The sequence below is a fragment of the Branchiostoma lanceolatum genome, chromosome 10, assembly GCF_035083965.1.
Source record: "Branchiostoma lanceolatum isolate klBraLanc5 chromosome 10, klBraLanc5.hap2, whole genome shotgun sequence".
NCBI lineage: Eukaryota > Metazoa > Chordata > Leptocardii > Amphioxiformes > Branchiostomatidae > Branchiostoma > Branchiostoma lanceolatum.
Window position 1 is genome coordinate 1,288,712 of NC_089731.1, and position 19,789 is coordinate 1,308,500.

General features: G+C 43.0%; 3 protein-coding genes across 3 annotated transcripts; 2 read left to right on the forward strand and 1 right to left on the reverse strand.

Moving 5' to 3' along the window:
* The first annotated feature begins 51 nt into the window (after positions 1–51).
* On the forward strand, positions 52–5,683 carry LOC136443285 (mitotic spindle assembly checkpoint protein MAD2B-like). Its single transcript, XM_066440463.1, has 8 exons — positions 52–167; positions 517–579; positions 2,062–2,180; positions 2,468–2,640; positions 2,967–3,061; positions 3,391–3,464; positions 4,330–4,422; positions 4,905–5,683. Exons 2-8 carry the CDS (start codon positions 537–539, stop codon positions 4,944–4,946), a joined length of 639 nt encoding a protein of 212 aa, XP_066296560.1. The 5' UTR covers positions 52–167; positions 517–536; the 3' UTR covers positions 4,947–5,683.
* A 434-nt stretch (positions 5,684–6,117) lies between these two features.
* LOC136443284 (pre-mRNA-splicing factor SPF27-like) lies at positions 6,118–10,619 on the reverse strand. The gene is made up of 9 exons (XM_066440462.1): positions 10,516–10,619; positions 9,808–9,900; positions 9,612–9,682; positions 8,947–9,048; positions 8,480–8,539; positions 7,882–7,932; positions 7,311–7,353; positions 6,741–6,778; positions 6,118–6,552 (listed from the first exon to the last, which is right to left on the reverse strand). The coding sequence occupies exons 1-9, from the start codon at positions 10,588–10,590 to the stop codon at positions 6,405–6,407; spliced, it is 681 nt and encodes a 226-aa protein (XP_066296559.1). The 5' UTR covers positions 10,591–10,619; the 3' UTR covers positions 6,118–6,404.
* A 153-nt stretch (positions 10,620–10,772) lies between these two features.
* Positions 10,773–16,333, forward strand: LOC136443336 (aldo-keto reductase family 1 member B1-like). Its single transcript, XM_066440536.1, has 6 exons — positions 10,773–10,965; positions 11,798–11,946; positions 12,442–12,649; positions 14,285–14,401; positions 14,978–15,166; positions 16,027–16,333. The coding sequence occupies exons 1-6, from the start codon at positions 10,882–10,884 to the stop codon at positions 16,234–16,236; spliced, it is 957 nt and encodes a 318-aa protein (XP_066296633.1). The 5' UTR covers positions 10,773–10,881; the 3' UTR covers positions 16,237–16,333.
* Positions 16,334–19,789: the final 3,456 nt, after the last annotated feature.

Below are 19,789 nucleotides of genomic sequence, written 5' to 3' on the forward strand. Positions count from 1 at the left end.
TACGGCTCGATTACGCATGCGCAATAGTAGCCGCTTTCAGGTCACCAAAAGGTCAGAGTTGAAGAAATGTCGTCTGCAGATGTCTGGTTGTTATATTTCCTGATAAATATCATATTTTACTGATAATAGACGGTGGGGAGGCACTTCACATGGTTCCTTCATAACAGGTAGAGTTTGTGTTTACGTCTGAGAAAAGAGAAGGAGGAAAATGGCGGGAAACTAGGGAGGGTACGAAGCGAAAAGTGAGGGTGGGAGGGGAGGGGAGGCTAGGCTAACTAGGGAGGGAGGCAAAGAAGGGAAATAGAAAAGGAGTATCCTAGGAAGTTAGCAAAAGAAAAAGGTGATTGACAGAAAAATGTATCTAGCTAGAAGGGTGGAAGGGTAAAGTCGAAAGAATTTTAGTGGTGACACTTGTAATGTTAGTAAATAATGTTTATAACATTTAAACCTTTATTTCACAGAAGTTCATATTGCATTATTCAAAACACAGTACAGTACTTTCTTCTCCTTTTTCAGTGAGCACTTGATCAGCTAAGATGGCATCGTCATCTATTCACCAAGACATCAATGTGGCTCAGAGTGAGTACACTTGTCCTTGTTTATGTTGTATTAAAGGTGAAGGCCCCTGAGACGTAAGCAAAACCCGTCTGGACGTTGTTATGCAAATCTAGACGATGTCGAGACGAGAACTGTTTACAAGCCTTCACCTTTGACACCGCACATGCGTAGTCGGAATTACGAATGGGCTTGTTAGGCCACTCGTGGCCACATGATAATATCTCTTCACAGAGTCTGAGGGGAAAGTCTGTTGCCCAATTGGCACACACAGTTTCTGGGAGTGAAGAGAGTCAGATTCAGGTTTTCCTCACAGTCCCCTAGGCCTGTTTTGATCATATTCTCTTGCTAGAATAACACTTAAAATGTCAGCTGAGCAAAGAGAATGAATCGGTGTGATAGCTATAAGAAACATGTGATATTTCCATTTCATATTCAATTGATACTACATGTATATGGTACATGTTAACTGCTTATCAATGACTAAAGGATACAAATTTCAACATCTGTGTAGTCGCTCAGCTTTTCTTGTAAAGAAGACCAGATTCTCTACTCCCTTGGGTGGTCATTCAGACAAGGAAATAGAAAATAGATGTGAAGATACGCACTTCATGTTTTTACTGTTCCCTGCTGCTGTTTTCCCTGCAGTTGCAGCAGACATCGTGTGTAAGTTAGGGTGAGGGTTAATGTTCCCTGCTGCTGTTTTCCCTGCAGTTGCAGCAGACATCGTGTGTGAGTTAGGGTGAGGGTTAATGTTCCCTGATGCTGTTTTCCCTGCAGTTGCAGCAGACATCGTGTGTGAGTTAGGGTGAGGGTTAATGTTCCCTGCTGCTGTTTTCCCTGCAGTTGCAGCAGACATCGTGTGTGAGTTAGGGTGAGGGTTAATGTTCCCTGATGCTGTTTTCCCTGCAGTTGCAGCAGACATCGTGTGTGAGTTAGGGTGAGGGTTAATGTTCCCTGATGCCCTTTTCCCTGCAGTTGCAGCAGACATTGTGTGTGAGTTAGGGTGAGGGTTAATGTTCCCTGATGCTGTTTTCCCTGCAGTTGCAGCAGACATCGTGTGTGAGTTAGGGTGAGGGTTAATGTTCCCTGCTGCCCTTTCCCCTGCAGTTGCAGCAGACATCGTGTGTGAGTTAGGGTGAGGGTTAATGTTCCCTGCTGCTGTTTTCCCTGCAGTTGCAGCAGACATCGTGTGTGAGTTAGGGTGAGGGTTAATGTTCCCTGATGCTGTTTTCCCTGCAGTTGCAGCAGACATCGTGTGTGAGTTAGGGTGAGGGTTAATGTTCCCTGATGCCCTTTTCCCTGCAGTTGCAGCAGACATTGTGTGTGAGTTAGGGTGAGGGTTAATGTTCCCTGATGCTGTTTTCCCTGCAGTTGCAGCAGACATCGTGTGTGAGTTAGGGTGAGGGTTAATGTTCCCTGCTGCTGTTTTCCCTGCAGTTGCAGCAGACATTGTGTGTGAGTTAGGGTGAGGGTTAATGTTCCCTGCTGCTGTTTTCCCTGCAGTTGCAGCAGACATTGTGTGTGAGTTCCTGGAGGTGGCGTTCCACCAGATCCTGTACATCAGGCAGGTGTATCCAGCCGGCATCTTCCAGAGGAGGAAGAAGTACAACATTCCTGTACAGGTGGGTAACTCTTCAGATTTATTTGATCCACTCACACCAGGATGGAACCTTACTCCAAGTGTGGTGGGCTCTTTAGCATACTCAGGGTGTGGCTCTTTTCCATTTAACGTTCTATCCGAGGGACGTCCCTAGATAGGTACTCATTTTCACCTGAATCGAGTGAGGAAAATGGTGTCAAGTGTCTTTCCCAAGGGCACAACATCAATACAAGACCTGTCAGGGATTTTAACTCAGTTCTTCAAGGTTCCGAGTCAACAACCCTAACCACAAGACCATGTTGTTCCCAGATGTCGTGCCACCCTGACGTGACCCGGTACCTCCAGGACACCCTGCAGACTATCCGTCCACTGGTGGGGAGGGGCGAGGTCGACAAGGTCGTTCTGAACGTGACGGACAGACAGGCGCGCCCGCTGGAGAGATTCTTGTTTGAGGTCACGCCCCCCGTTCAACCATCAGTCAAGTAAGTCTGTGCAGTAATATAAAGGGTCAGGACTGGAAGGGTGTGTATGTGTGTGTGCATGTTTGTCTGTCTGTGTATATGCGTGTGTATGTGTGTTTGTAAACGTCACCGACAGACGGGCGCGCCCGCTGTGTGTATGTGTGTGTATGTTTCTGTATATATATATGTGTGTGTGTGTTGCATGAAGTGGGTGAAGTCTGACATCTCTGTTTGCTTCGTCTATATTTTAGTGCTGTCTACGATAATCAATATTACGCTATAGAGATAATGTTTGTACCTAGCTGTCTTTTGTATAAGACTCTTGACTATCTTCCCTGATGTTCCAGTGATGACAGCTACCTGCTGAGACTGGAGCAGGCCCTGAGAGCATTTGTCCTGAAGATCAACGTGTGCGACTCCATGTTGGATACACTACCACAAGGTGAACCAAACCTCTCAGATAATTACTAGCAAGTAGCAATAAGACTTGATTGTAGTCATTTTTGCAATAGATATGAATACATGTAAGTCTGCTTTCACGTGATTTCAAGCTACAGACTTGGGTCCCCGTTTTATGCAAATTCATCAGAAAGTCATGTGAATGTATGAAAGCATATGGCATATAACTTGGACACAGGTTTTAGTCCCCTTTGTATACAGTAGTACACCTTCCAGTTTCTGATTTTACTTTACTATGGAAATCCTTGCAGTGTCTATTGACATCTGCCTAATAAGTAATATCCATATAACTTTACATACTTAACATTCCAGATGTGACGTTCAGTGTCCATGTGTACACACAAGACTCAGCGGCGGCCAGTCTGGAGCAGCAGCAGCTGGTGCAGGTGGGAGGGGCAGATTTCTCTTAATTTTTATTTCTTTGTTTTGCATAACCAGTAAACCACCATAAGGCATAACACACCCGGTCCAGTTTTGTGCAATAAGTACAAGCTGGGTAAGACCAGACTGACACCGGGATGGACCCTAACTCTTATTGATAGGTGTGCTGGGTTCTTTAATGACTGCTCAAAGTGTGGCTCTCCTCAATCAGGAGATTCCCAGCTTTATGTCCCATCCTTATAGGATGCCCCAAAGCATTTGATCTTACATCTTAATTTTTCGTTTTTATTGAATATCCAGAATGCATGTAGGCATTGCCACATTCCAGTCGTACTTGCTGCTACATTGTGAGATGAAAGCCTGTAGAGTGTTTTCACTCTGTCCATATCAATGAAGCTTGCAGGTGCATGTTGGTGTCCTTCATTCGCATTTCAGGGATCGTCATGTTTGTTCCCAGGGTTAAAATGAAATGCCGTGAACTACTACCTTTCCCCCCAAGTGCTAGAATTTCCAGCTGCAATATGAAATCACCCTCATTAAATCAGGACCCCTATCGCTCCACGTTGCATCGCTCGCGAAAGGGGCCCTGATAATCACCGTCGGCTTCCCAGCGGCAGCGAAAGCCAAGCAAGCCAACTGACCTTGTCCGCAACTTCCGTCTGGAGATTAGTTCATCAGTCCGGTCATTGCCAAATAAGGCCAGCTCATTAATTATTCGTGAGCAAGTGTCGGCGACGTCGCCAGAACCATGTCTGGCGGCGGTGATTATCAGGGCCCCTTTCGCGAGAGATGTAACGTGGAGCGATAGGGGTCCTGATTTAATGAGGGTGTATTAAATGGATTTACAGTATAATGTGTCTTTCTCTGCAGAACTTCCCCTGGGTAGAAGCAGACAGTGACAGTCTGAAGATGCCCAATGCCAGGATCATCCCACTCAAAACCATGACTTCAAATGTCATCAAGGTACGAATCATGAATAGCTATTTGTTAATCCCGTCTTAAGCTTTGGATGCATTTGTTGATTCCCAGAAGGTAACTGAAATGGAAAATCGCCAGAGAATCTAGCATAATTTTCACCTGAACATCTAGCCCATCACGATGGATGGGGCTTTCAGCATCTGCGAACATCGGTTGTCTTACTGCCAAAAATGTCCTCAACAGTTTGCAGACTCGTCGTCTGATTGATTTTCCTTGTGTGACAGGGGCATTATATGTGTCACTTGTATAGCAATGTGATAACTTCCCACTTCATTTTTCATGTCTCCTGTATATTTTTGCTGATTTCCGCAATTTTGGGGTAGATTTTAAATGGTTTTATCTCTATTTTGTACAAGTTTCATGGCACTGTTGACGTTCGAATGAAAAGGTTGACAAATGTGATGTTTTTATTTTTGTTCATCAGGGTGTTGACGAGAACATCTATCTAACAGTGTCTTGTCTTATAGATGCAGCTCTATGTGGAAGAGGGTGACAAGACTGGCAGATAGCACAAGAACACACCCGGCATTTGTTAGTCAAGTTCAAGCTCTTCTCACACCGTATGGTGAAGTGTTACGGCAGCGGTGCCCATCTGTTTCCGTAGCCCTTGGGCCACACAGTTGTACAAACACAGATACCACTACAGTAGGGGGCTAGTCCACTGGTAGAGGGGGGTGTTCAACTTTCATACTCAGTGAGTACCATTTTGAATTGGTTGGGGATCAAACCTGTCTGAAAGGCAAGCACTCTACCCACTAGGCCCTTACACTGTGCATATAACAGCTATTGCTGCAGTGCGGTTGTCATTGTATTAGCGTCATTTCATTGCTCTCAGACAGAAATGTTGATCTTGTAAAAGTAGGTTTTAAACAAAAGCATAACTAGCATCTGTCTTTGCTGAGTTAACATATTAAGGTGGCACAGTTTGTACCTTGATTACTATCTGTCAGCAAGTTATAAGTAATTTTGAAATGAATTTATACTTACATAAAAGTGCAAAAACATTGTCATATACTCTCATAATACAATGTATTAAAGAGACTTCAAGTGTACAGATATCAAAGACTCTGATGCAGACTTGTTCTTCTTCATTTTGATTCTCCTGGTTTATTCCTGAAACTCTGTTTGCTAATTGCCATACTTTGTATTAGAAGTCCCGATGAATGTACTATGTACCTCATACGTCAAAAACAATTAACATGGCACACAAGATTTGGGCCCAGACATCATATTCTGCAATACTACATGTGCTACAAAACAATACGACATAACACAGACAATCACATTGTAAAACTGACCACGATCATACAAAAGAATTTTTACCACTGACAAACAACTAGAAAAAAAATACGTCTGAATCAATATCTTTACATACAGAGATACGGATCTCCATTGAGTTCATCACCAGCTGATTCTATAAACGCTATTCACTGCAATACACAACAAACTGGAATTCAACATGTTAAACGTATCTAAATCTAGGTACTACATGTAGCATTAGACATTTTGGTAAGGACTGTTAGTTTGGTTTTCAGTATTGTCCACTTTTCACATCGCTTTGAAAACTGCAAGCTTCAAAATGCTGGGCATAATTCAGTGTTCACATTCGTCTTTTTTTGGTCACACTTTGCCTTTTTTTGCATCGGACGTTGAATTCCTGATGACATCAACATCCATAGTGACATGTGACAGCCACATGTGACCGAGAATACTGCTAATGTGTAGTGTACAGTCAGTAGTCCTTTGTTAAGTACTCCTGAACACAGCTGTGAGAGAATGGCCAAAGTTAAGTAAGTGTTCAGTACTCCATATATATAGGCTGGCGTGTAGTATAGTGTACAGTTTGAGTTCAGTTGTTCAGTATTCCACAGATGAGATGTACTGTTACAGTGTTACTTATGTACTGTAATTACAGTTAGAGTCCAGTTGTTTAGTATTCTATAGGCCGAGATGTTGAGTCCTGCTGTTCAGTACTCCATACTAGTAGGTTGGTTCTCCTTGTCTTCGTCCCTCCTGACCAGTCTCTGGTCCTGTCCTCTTAGCTGGGTGATCTCAGCCTCCAACTCCAGACACGCTCGCTCGATCTCATAGTTCTTACTTACAAGGCCAACCCAGCTAGAGAAAACATGAGGGAATAGAACATGTAAGGAACCTATTATACCATATCATGCACCGATTGAAATCCTTGAGTTTCAAAGGCCCAATTTTAATGCCTCATTGCTGACACTAACTAACAGATTGATGTATTCTAAAAAATAGTTTGACACATAATGATAGTACGACATTGATAGAAGAACATGTACCTGGCTTCCAACTCTCGTAGTTGATTCCCTGCGGCCATCTGTGTGTTGTGTACAAGGGAATAACATGTAAGCAAGTACCAACAATTAAATATCCACAATTAACATACCGGTCAAGCATTTATTCATTTATTTATGAATCTTTAGGGTGGTCCTTTCAGTTAACTGAGTAACTGATTTCCAACAGAGCCCTGGCAAGTCATAGCAAATCAGGATACAAAAAAGACAACATAAACTTAGCCGTCAGGGTGTAGATTTAGGAAACCCTCATTACACTGGCTCCAGTTCACTCGGTTACTGTTCTTGGCTATGAGGGGCTCAAGATGTTGATGTTTTTCAAGATTTTTTTGTCTCTCCATCTATCTATTCATCTATTGGTTTGACTGATATGCAGACAGGGTTCCCCAATAGGCTATCATTAAGGACTTGCCTTAGAGTAATAGTGTAAGGAAAAGGCCATACTAAAACTAAAGACAAAGGGGACTGTTCTAAAAGTTTGCAGACTCAAGTGTGTTTTGATCAGTAGTTAAGATGTACATCAGGAAGTGGAATAGATAAAAGTACTTTACTAACCTGGCCATGTTTTCTCTGCCAGTTTATCTCCTGAATTTGTTTTCTGAAAGCAGATTGTAAAAAAAATTGTCAAGTCACCCACTCAATACACATTAGATTACACTTACACACTTTACAAAATACATATTAAACAGGCAGAAAACTTATGAATTCAGTACAATCCTTTGACATAAAAATATGTAATTCCAATACAGAGATGACAATCTACCACTAAAAAGGACAATTGGCCACATGTATAACCTATAAATAACTGGCCAAATGTTAAAGACTTTCACGTAAACCTCTACAGCTCGGATACTTTATTTCCTCCATTTACCATTTACTTAATTCCACCTGACACTGCTCAAACTTTATCTCGTATGAGTCAGACTTAGGCCACACCAATTTAATTTCTTGGTTAACGGATTTTTATTTTACAAAAAAATATAAATTTTAGCCAAAAAAAAAAAAAATCATGAAAACAGAAGGCTGGGCCAGCCTTCTGTTTTTATGATTTTGTTTTTTCTAAAAATTTTTTTTTTTTGGAAAATAAAAATCCGTTAACCAAGAAATTAAATTGGTGTGGCCTTACCTCAAAGATACCAGCTCCTTCTGCGCCTTTTCTACCATCTTCACCAGAAGGCTATGGGGAGGAAGAGAGAGAAGTCAGCATACAGGGTTCCTATTAATCACCAAGCAGTTTTAGCTTCTGGCTATGTGTTTCAGGCATGTTTTTGCTGCATTTTGTACTTCTCTTGAGGATTAAAACTATGAACTACTAGTACTTGAAAAATGTACAAATTGCTGTCAAAAACTGGTCATGGTCATATGAATCAAATCTGAACTTTCCATATCCAACACTTGGAAGAATTGGGACTACCCAAATTTTTGGCTGACAGACCCGTTGCTGTAGTCAAGTGTCCCTAACGTCTCATCCCAAAAGTAGCAGTAGACAGGTCCATGAAAAGTTGGGTAAGTCTCAGTTCTTCCAAATATTGAACTTGGAAAGTACACTCTTTTGTTCCTGATGCCATTTACCAACACAGATGAACTCTTATGCTATGGTCTTGTGTGGCCCAGGTGTTCTACAATCAGCTGCAAGTAGATATTATCACATGATATTTTCAACAAAAGGATGTTGTACATGTATGTATTTCCATAGATACAACCAAATGTCTTGACAAACTTACTTGTTGTGTGCTTTCCAGGCATTTGAACCAAATGTTGACATCAGCTCTAGGTTTTCTATTCTGTGGGAAGAAATGTAACACAATACATATCATCAGTATCATACTACTTTCAAGTTGCCAAGGTTTCTGTACATTCTACAAATGACAAAGAAAAACCAAATTTCTGAGAGATACTGTTAGTGCTACATTACACTACTTTTGCCTGAAGGTTTAATTGCAAAAGCCAGGAAAGGAAAGCCTATTTTGTGATAGTTCCATCCCCTGCCTTCCCTTGTTGCCTGATGTTCCAATGGTGCCTTGGAGTTTTCCGTGCAATGGTCTACATATCTCCAACTTGTCTAACGCATCTCAACAACAACAACAACAAACTTCTCTGAACCTTTACCACTATTAACACCAGATAAATGAAATTCTATGTTCCATGGCTTTCCACACTTTTCCATGGCAAGTTCCATCCCCTCCCATACCTTGTTGCCTGGTGTTCTAACTGTGCCATGGAGTTTTCCACGCACTCCGTCCACGCTGCAATGTCGTTTCTCTGTCCGGACACGGGAGCGGGAAGTTCGTACCTGTATAAACAACGTTAATCAGTGATAAAGTACAAAACACTAAACAGCCTCCAGTCATTAATTATGCAGTACTAGATACACCAGCAGTGTATCTAAAATGCTCGAAGACCTAAAATAGCCCTTGCTGGCAGACAGAAGGCGAGAAGCACGTCTAACTACACTTTATAAGATTTCCCAGGGTCTCATCAATATCCCACCTGAACAGTATCTTGTACCAGCTGCCCACAGACGCACCCGAGCTAGCCATACCTTAAATACAAACTCACTTCAGCACGTACAGATTGTTTTAGACTTTCCCTTTTTCCACGCACGGTTAAGGAGTGGAATACCCTGCCGGGGCATATCGCACAAGCCCCGTCAGTGGAGGCCTTTAAGGTCGGGCTTGCCGCCCTGCCATAGCCCGTCAGGCCTGACCCCCCCCCCCCCCTCAGTGATACCCCTTCAGGGATTGTTAGAGGGTACCCGAAATGAAGATGAATAGTTGTATATCGGGCTCTTCATTGGGTCAGATCAATCATCACGACATGAAAACGGAAGACTTAAAAACAAATGTTTTTCTTCACCTTTTCATGCTGAGCAGCTCCATGGGTTGTCTCTTCTCCAACCTTTCAAACTCCGACTTCATCACTTCAGTCTGTCAACAAATTTACAAAACATCATGATATCCTCTTTAAAAAAAGCTAGCATTTGGAAAGTGGTGCATGAAAATCTGCAAAATACTCTCAAACTCAGAATAGAATAGATGAACTGCTGTCTGACCTCAAAAGCTGAGTAATCAGGTGTTGGCAGGTAACTCAGGTAGTTCTTTGTTGGTCGGTAACGTCTGGTTTCCTCCTCCACCAGAGCCTGGGCCTGCAATCCAAAAATTATGAAAAATCATGGACCATGTCCCTAAGATCACACACCAGTATTGTTATATACGTACCTGTTGGAAAACATTGTAATAATGTTTAACAATGTGTAGGAAAATTTACATATTCTTTTAGTCTTCGTTCTCAGATTAAGGTTCATCTTGTAAAGATAACGGTGACACATAATTTTTCGTTGTCATATAATTTGATACTGGAACAGTCCTACCTGACCGAAAATTCTACTCTACTCTACTCTACTCTTGATGTTAAAATGTTGTTTTAGTTGTACACACATAGCCCCAAAACAAGCTAGAAGAAAACTGAGGTGGCAAAAAATGCTTATCTACTTCTTCTTGTGATTATGTGCACAACCTCATCATGCTGAGGGCTACGGCATCTTGTAGTAGATGGCTTAGTTCATATCTGAGGCTGAGATACATATACACACAAAATGCAGTGTTTTCATCCATGCTGCATGCAACAAAAGCCCCCCTCCCCACAGCGGTTATCACTACATTTCAACGCTTCTCTTGTAGCACAGAAAGCGACGATTCTACTTCACTCTAGCTGAAAGTGTTCTTTGTAGCTTATAGCTCTCTCCGACATCCAAACTCACCAGTTCCCTGACACCAGAGTCGTCATAGCCCTGGTCAAAGTACGGCAAAGCGTCGATCAGAACTTCTCCGGCCATGTTGCTTTCTCTTCCAACTGTACCGAATGTCGTCCGTGTTTCCTTCTCCAATTGGTAGACTTATGTTACCTATATTACTCTGATTGGTGTACAGGAGGCTCGCAAGGATTACCTCCAAAAATTTCGTACCGTGATTGGTTGACTTGTATGCAAATTAGATCCATACTTAATTCGCATTTGACCGCACTTTGACCCCACAGCAGCTGGCGTGGCGCGAAACATCCAGGAAATCACAAGACAGCTCTGAATTTCCCCAAAATTCTCCGGTTTTTGAAGACCTTCTTAAGAAAGATGGCTGTGCCTTCCGTCCAGCTTCCTTCGGGCGTTAAGATGCCGGTTCTCGGGCTTGGTACGTGGAAATCAAAGCCAGGAGAGGTAAAGGTTTAACTTGTAGCTACTCTACTATTGAACAAAGTAGTTGTGCCGGTCTCTCCAATAACCTTTGTACTTTGTGGTAAAAAAGAAGACATAATTGATTTTTCGAGGTGCACAACTCCTTAAACTCTTTGATCCCCATTGCATAACCACTCTTCCAAGTACTAAGTTGTTTCTGAAGTTATTGATCATGTTTTATTTCTCCTTTGATGGCACAACTGGTTTGTGATCGTTTGTGTCCGCATGCATGGAAAAAGGGGGAGGGGCAACCAAAAACGCCGGTATAAATTGGATGTTTGACCTAATTAAGTGCTGGTTTTATTTTCGTGATTTTTCCTTTGTGTCGCTACGGTGCCACAGAACTGTTTTACTAGTAACTGTGAACTTAAAGCACCACCAATGGCTCCTAATACCTTATCCAAGGAGGTTAGATACACATGTATATTTTACCTCCTTGCCTACTGCAAAATTTATCCAAAATGGACCGTTCCACCAAAAAAAATACAGAGGGGGGGGGGGGGGGGGGGGGCTGACGACACCCCAATCTGCATACCCCCTGAATCCTAATGCTTCCCCTAAATCCTAGAATCCCAACGATTTCGACCCCCTAAATCCTAGAATCCCAACGATTTCGACCCCCAAAATCCTAGAACCCAAAGAATTTCGACCCCCTAAATCCTAGAATCCTGACTACTTCCAAGGAGGTTAAGATATTTTAACCTCCTTGCTACTTCAAACCCAGAGTCCAGTCCTATGTCGTCAACCGATGGGTATTTTTGTTTTGGATCGGCCCAATGAATTTTCAGTTTTTCTAATTTCTGATCTTGTACAGGTAACTGAAGCCGTGAAAGCTGCCATCGATGCCGGCTACAGGCACATTGACTGCGCCCATGTGTACGGGAATGAGAACGAAGTCGGCGCAGGACTGAAGGCCAAGTTCGACGAAGGTGTCGTCAAGAGAGAAGACCTCTTCATCACCAGGTGAGCATGTCTTCTGTGTAACCAGGGAGGTTCTGTTTGAAAGCTCTGGGTAACACAAGCTCTTCCTGTTTGGGGCGTGTTTGAGCTTTCTCATTTGAAAAAAAGCAGTTATCCTCAATTTAGGTGAACTGAAGCATGATGATTTTCAAGTAGCTAGTGGTAGAGCAATGCAGCTTCGCTATAGCTCGTGTTTTTCAACCAAGCACACCGGGTCACCCCTTATCATACTGGGTCTTACTTCCTCTCTTCTCGGTAAGTGTGCTGGGTTCTTCAACATGGAGGGCTTTGTCGTAGTGCTTCATCATCAAGACACATTTTTATCTATTTGTTTATTTATCATTTGATCAGCACGCACAGCCAGGGCTGTACAACTAGCTATAGCCTGTGCTATTACAAAGGGCTAGCCCTGCTGACAAAGACAGTACAATATTAATGGAATTAGACATGGACAAAATAAGACACATTTTTATCATATTTCTGCTCCTTACACTTCAGTAAGATTTGGAACGTCTTCCACCACCCTGACGATGTGGAGGAGGCTGTGAAGAAGAGCCTAACAGGCCTGGGGCTGGACTACCTGGACCTCTACCTCATCCACTGGCCGATGGCGTACAAACGCTTCAAGGACGGCGGAGAAATGTTTCCCAAAGACGCGGACGGGAAGTTCATCAGGGAAGAGATCCCGTTCACGGACACATGGAAGGTTTGTTGAAATTCTTGGCAGAACCACTTGCCTATGGGGAGGCTGCAACAAAGCTTTATGCTCTTCTGAATCAAGGTTGAACTGTAATTTACCAACACAGCAAATTGGATTTTCCCAAATTACCCCGGTTGTGTGTAACGGGGGCTTAACATGCTGAATTCAGGAAGACAGTGGCTGTGTATTACATGCACTGAACTCATGCAAGCTGCTGAATCTAGAGTGCTACCATCATCTGAAAAGATGGAAGGATGCCTACGATGATGAAACTCATGCAAGCCAGTATCAGGTGCCAATAAATCTTGATACAAAATGCCCTGATTACAATCAACAAAGTTGTCTGGCTACATTTTACATAGAATTAAAACGGCTGGTCACAGTCTACAAAGAAGAGAAATGTAGAAGCTAAGCATTGAGCAGGAGGTATTGCTTAAGCCCCCGTCACAAATAAGAAATTCAGCTCGGCCGACGTGTTGGCGAGCTGCAAATGTGCATTTTCGGCCGAAGTACGGCCGACGTCCTGTCGAATACGTGGGCTTCGGGCGATTTTTAGAAATCAAGGTTGATCCAAATATTGGCCTTTTACCAGGTTAGTTGATTCTGACTTCGTCCATGTACAAGAGATGGTACCATCTAATGGGGGATTTTTAGTTTTTTCAGTGTTCGACGGACTTCACCCGAGACTTTCAATGGAAAATATGGTCGACGCTCGGGCGATTTTGAAATTTGGCAAGCTTCGGGCGATCTACAAATTTGGCCAACGCTCACATGAATTGTGATGCCTGCTTAAAGGCACGTGAAAGAATCAAACTCTGATTGTTAATGATTAACAAGGCTTTGCACTCTGGCTGAAACTTGGCAAAGGTGCATGGTCGCAGACCTTTGACCGAGTTGCGTGGCTTGAATGGTCTTTGGAAAAGGAGGCATTCCACTGTTGCCTAGGGAAAGGAAAGGAAAGGGATCTCGAACCAGTTTAGCTCAAATGAACTCAATGAACAGATGAGCTACTCTTCCACTGGTCGTGACAGAGAAGACAGACGCTATGTACAGTATTTTACAGGTTCATTGTACCGGGGAAATTCCCCTAGCTCTTTTCGACGAGTACAATGAACAGTGGACCACAGGTTAACGTCCCGTTCTAAGGACTGCGATCTTAAACGGTAGCGTGCATGTCAGGTGAGTGACACAGCCGGGATCGAACGCGGGGCTTCTAGTTCCAGAGGCAAGATCGCTTCTGACATTTCTCAGGTTAAGCAGGGATAAGGGAGGGGGGCACCGGAGGCTTTACTCCCTATGTGCTCCCTCTGCTATTTTCTGTAAAGGGTGGCACTTCTGTGAAAAATGCAAGGCAATTTTGGGCTACTTTTATCATGGATCAGTGCAAGTAAGTGTATCTATATCACCGTTATAAACATCTTTTGGCATAACACACCAGCTTCGCACGCACGTGGCGCAGCAGCAGCTAGGTATATTATTACAATGAATGACCTGTCACACCTAACCTTTGTACATCTCAGAAATACCTGCACAGCTCCAATTTTACCTGCACTAACCTGAATATCTCAGTATTTTGCTGGTATATGGTATTTCAATCCCTGATTTTATGTTTTACATCTTGTGTTTTTTGCACCACTTCAGGCGCTGGAAGCCTGTGTTGAGTCCGGGCTGCTGAGGAACATCGGCCTGTCCAACTTCAACAGTAAACAGATCCAGGCTGTGATCGACGTCGCCAAGGTCAAACCTGCTGTTCTACAGGTGCGTTAACTTAACCTGAGAAATGTCAGGTACAGCCGCACATGTTTACATGTAGGTACAGGAGTTATGCACAAGTACAGTATGCCGCAGGTACAGTTACTGTAGCTATGTACAGAACAGTAAACAGATCCAGGCTGTGATCAATGTCGCCAAAATCAAACCTGTTCTACAGGTGCGTTAACTATGGTTGTATACCTAAACATTACAGGTACAGGTGTGTAAACTATGGCCATGTACCTGAAAAGACTTCCAGGTTTAGGTTCAGCAATTTAGATACAAATTATCAAACTCCAAAGGTTGGGAGCATTTTGATGCACTTGTTATTTTTGCTACTTTCCCCTTTTTCTGTTTTAAACAATTAAGGTCAATGACCTGGACCAGATGGCTGTCACCATGGTTACTGGTAAAGTAGCAGACCCTCAGGTGTTCGATTACAAAATGTGGCAAGTGGCAGGACAGAGCTGGAGGGGCTGGTCACCATGTACATGAATGTGTTTGCATGAATACACAGACAGAGCATATCAGAAGACTAACAAAGCCATGTGTCATGACTGTTGCTTTGTGTGACGATTCCAGGTGGAGTGCCACCCTTACCTGAACCAGAAGCAGCTGCTACAGTTTGCCAAAGAGAGGGGTTTGGTGTTCACAGCCTACAGCCCGCTGGGCTCCCCTGACAGGCCCTGGGCCAAGCCTGGAGACCCCTCCATCATGGAGGACCCCAAACTCAAGCCGATTGCAGACAAATATGGCAAGTCTGTGGCTCAGGTAAGCTTAAGTTAAATTCTTTCCACACCTTTTGATGGTGCCTATCTCCATTTTTATAGCCCTTGGGCCACATATATCATCATCGTCATCGTCGCCGCTTTCATCTGTCGATGATGTAGGCCACCTCTGCTTTCCACGCTCTTCTGTCCAGTGCCTACCTTCTGGGGCACATATATAGTTGTGCAATAACTGTCCTTAGTACCGAAGTTACCTCTGTCCTTGGTACTCTAAAAAAGTCTCTGTCCTTGGTACTGAAGTTGTCTCTGCCCTTGGTACTGAAGTTGTCTCTGCCCTTGGTACTGAAGTTGTCTCTGCCCTTGGTACTGAAGTTCCCTCTGTCCTTAGTACCAAAGTTACCTCTGTCCTTGATACTCTAAAAAAGTCTCTGTCCTTGGTACTGAAGTTGTCTCTGCCCTTGGTACTGAAGTTGTCTCTGCCCTTGGTACTGAAGTTGTCTCTGCCCTTGGTACTGAAGTTGTCTCTGTGCTTGGTACTGAAGTTCCCTCTGTCCTTAGTACCGAAGTTACCTCTGTCCTTGGTACTCCACTGGTAGTGCTGTGTGTTGAACAATATTTGTATGTATGGCTGTAAAATACTTGCTTGCACCAGGATTTTGGGGCTTGATGGCAGCTCGCCCGGCACCTCTGTCTGCTGGGCTGGCTTGTAGTAGGTTGAGGAAGTGAGGATCTTCCTTTATGCTGTCAAACCATCTCTTGTATTTCTTCCCTCTATGGCCATTGTGCTAATCTTCCCTGGCCACTTCTCATTTTCCATTCTTTGAAGATATGAAAAAGGCTATGGGGCTACTATTTTGACCTTATACTGGACAAAATTTGAAATCTCCTTTCTCTTTCTTGCAGGTTCTCCTCCGGTGGGGAGTCCAGCGCGACACGATCGTCATCCCGAAGAGCGTCACGCCGGCGAGGATCCAGCAGAACATCGCGGTATTCGACTTTGCGCTGACGGAGGAAGAAATGGCGACCATCGACGGCTTCAACATCCCGTACCGCGCGTGCCACCTCGACTGGGTCAACTTCATGCCCGACTGGCCATTCCACGAGCCTTTTTAATGTGTGCCTCGCTCTAGTAAAAGGGCTGAAAACGGACAAAATGGGGCTGAATAAGGCTTACCTTTTGTTATTGGGTGATTTAAGGGGCTTAAACATGGTTCCACTGGTGTGTATTGTGTCTTTGTAGATGCCAGGGGCTGAAAACCAAGTTGATTAATTTACTGCCATTATTGATATGCACAGCTGCGCAAAGGAGCACTCACTTGAGTTTTCACAACTCATTTTGGACACATGAAAACATTCAGGTTCAAACTTGCCTACTGCGTTCTGTTGCAAAGCAAACATGTCAGGTTCTATTCAAAGTCTTTCATACTCAGACAAGAAGTAAACAAAAGACTATTTTCACTCAGCCCCTTCAACAACCCAATTGCAGTAGTCAGCCTTATTCAGTCCCATTTTGTCGGTTTTTAGCCCTTTTAGAGCTGGTAGTGGATCCGGCTTGATTTCCACCCATCCATTTCAATGGTCCCATCAGACTAACTATACGCTCGCAGACAAATAGTAAAATCTACCTCATTAGGCCACACCAATTCAATTTCTTGGTTAACAATTTTTTTTGGGTAAATCTTAGCATGAGGACATCATTATAGCAGAAGGCTTGGTTGAAAACTTGCACCTGACCCTGTTCACTCCCTGAAACTGTGTGCGCCAAAGTACAAACTTTCCTGTGAGATTCTGTTTTCATGTTGATTTTCCAATCTAGCATTTTTTTTTAAATTCCGTTAACCAAGCAGTAAAATTGGTGTGGCCTTAGGGAGAATAATTTGCCTGGGGAGTTTGACCACTATAGGGTTTCATCCAAGGGAAAATGTTCCCCTCCTCATGGACTGACTCTCCTCGCCATTTATTCTTTTTTCTTGGCCAAATTCTATGATCCATAATTCCTTTAATAGGAAGGCCTGATGGAGGCTGCCATTCCCAGTTCACAGCGCTATTAGAGGAATAGTGGAACCGACATGTTGCAATTTACCAATCATAGCTCAACAGAATACACACGTGTTAATAAACAAGGTGGTTTCATATTGTAATTGTCCCAGTAACGTCTCGGTTGTTTCTATCACAAACACTGTAAAATGCTTTCTAAATTTCCTTCCTACCACTTAATCTAGTCCCTGCGAAATGAAGTCAGTTCTATTCTGTAAATTTATCCAGAATTCCATGCGTATGTGAGGCTGATATTTCTGATTACGCCAGTTCTGTATCTTAAAAAATATAATTTTTAATCCTGTAAATGCAGAAATGTTCACGGTGGTTTTATGTTCGCGGTTTTTGCTGTGAACTTTCAGTGCAAACTTAAAACTACCGCGAAACTTTTTGCCCACCTAACGTTATATTGTATGACTAGCGCTACCATTGATTCAAACGCGAACTTCAAACCACTACGAACACTCCACTTTTTCCCTACTGCGAAATACATGTAAAAACCATGCAAACTTATATGCATTTACAGTATCAGAGTATAGGTTTTGATGGTAGCCTATGTAGAGAGACTACCTGATGCACAATCATTGCACAAGGTGCACATTTTTGGTATATCGGAAACGTTTGAAAATGGATTTTAAGCTTTCTTGAGGTGTAATTCTGCATTAAAAACTCATTCATAGGTATGTTGCTTTTCTCTTCTCGTTGTTGGGTTGTTCTCTTAGAGTATATACTGGTGTCGCTAAAGATGAATAATCACTCTGATCTGATGAGAAGAAAATAATTTTCATGGTCTAAGCATCTATGTAGTATCCATGAAGCATGTTTAGGACCTTCCTTCGAAACCAAAGTCCCCTTCGAAATTGTGTATATTAAGACATTTCAAACTCTGCAACTTGATAAAAATTCAGAGATTTAATTCCGGACGTTTCGAGTGACATCCATGACTCTTCTTCAGCGTCACTTTATATATTATTGACTTGGATGTCTAACTTTCATAAACGTACCTTTTAAATTGGTAAAGACAAGTGTGGTGTGACTTAGCACCTTAGCAATTTGTTTGTTCAGACCCTTGTAGTGCCTACTGGCACATAGGGCAGCAAGTTTCCTTTCTGTTTCTGTAGCATGGTATATTTGTTACCTTGAGGGGTTGCTAGCCCTTCCCCTTTACCTTGCTTGAGGCACCCCCTTAAATACAGGACCCCCATTTTATGTCCCTTCCAAATGATGGGTGCAGCCACAACCGAGATGTCCTGACCCAGGATCGAAATATTGATAAAACACCACACGAAGATCTATAACTGATGACGTTTATTGTTCTTTATTGCAAGTCCATCAAATCATTGACATCATAAAACTAACATCATTCGACCCACTATGTATAAGTTCGAGTTTCTTCAGAATGATCCACAAGCAAAAACGGTCGCGATGGACAGGTGGTCGCCATGAAGAGGATTTCACTCACAACATGTTTCCAGGTCGAGGTGTTCAAATACAGTGTACTCCAGGATGGAAAATTATGTGATTTTAGACAGTATGACCCCCACCAGGTTCAATTCTCATAGACAAAAAGATCCTACAAAAATTACATTTTCCGTTATCGTTGTAATGTTTGTATATCGTTAACGTTACATCGTGTACAAATTTTCGTCATAATTTTGACTGCAAAACAATGTTTGCCACGATGATCTCGCAGGGCCTCCCGCACATACGCACATACAATCGAAGTTTTAAGCACATACAATCGAAGTTTTAAGGCCTACGATAAATCCCTTGAAAACACCTGCTGAACCCAGCCTTTTTTGGGCGCCGACCGCTGGATAAAAGGGGCAAAAGGTTTTCGATCTGACAACTGAAGATGAACACGGAACAGTGTGATTTCGTCGCGCCGCGCCACACCGCCAAACTCTTGGCGACCGCATCGAAATGTAAGTCAGTGCACGGCAGAACGCAAAGCGTCCAATAAAATACATAAAGGTTTGTGAGATTCATGAAATAAAAAGAAAATAAGAATATTAATTTTCATCAATAACGAGAGTATTTTAAATGTTCATACACAGAAGCGTCGTGTTTTACAAAGGTCAGCGGTACGCCAATCTGGGCCGTGCCAAAACCAAGATGGCGTCGGGACCAAGAAACAACATGTTTCGCCCGATGTTTTGCCCGCCGCGAAGTCATTTTTCGGCGGAATTTAGTAAGATACAGACACATTTTTGTTGAAAATACAAGAAATGGCTAGTAATGTCTGTGAGATCTGACTTTTTGACGCCATGCACAACGTAATCATTTTGAAAATTGAGTTTAAACCGAACCGAGCTTGCGGTAAACTATAAGATTACGATGGGCACACCAACATCGATATTAAAGTATTCACAAACATTTGTATTTACAATGTTTATAGTGGGAACGTTTTATTAAATTACTTCATGGAGGAATCGATGCTATTCCATACATTTTTGTCCGTCACGGTCTTAAAATTATTTCCGCCAAATCCGACAGCAAAATGATCCGATGTCACCACACCCTTGGAAATGAGGCGGCCGCCATGGGCAGGGATTGTGCTCTGTGCGGTCCCAATTCGTGGCGGTCGCGTTGGACGGGTGGTCGCCTTGGGCAGGCAGCTTAATGCTTG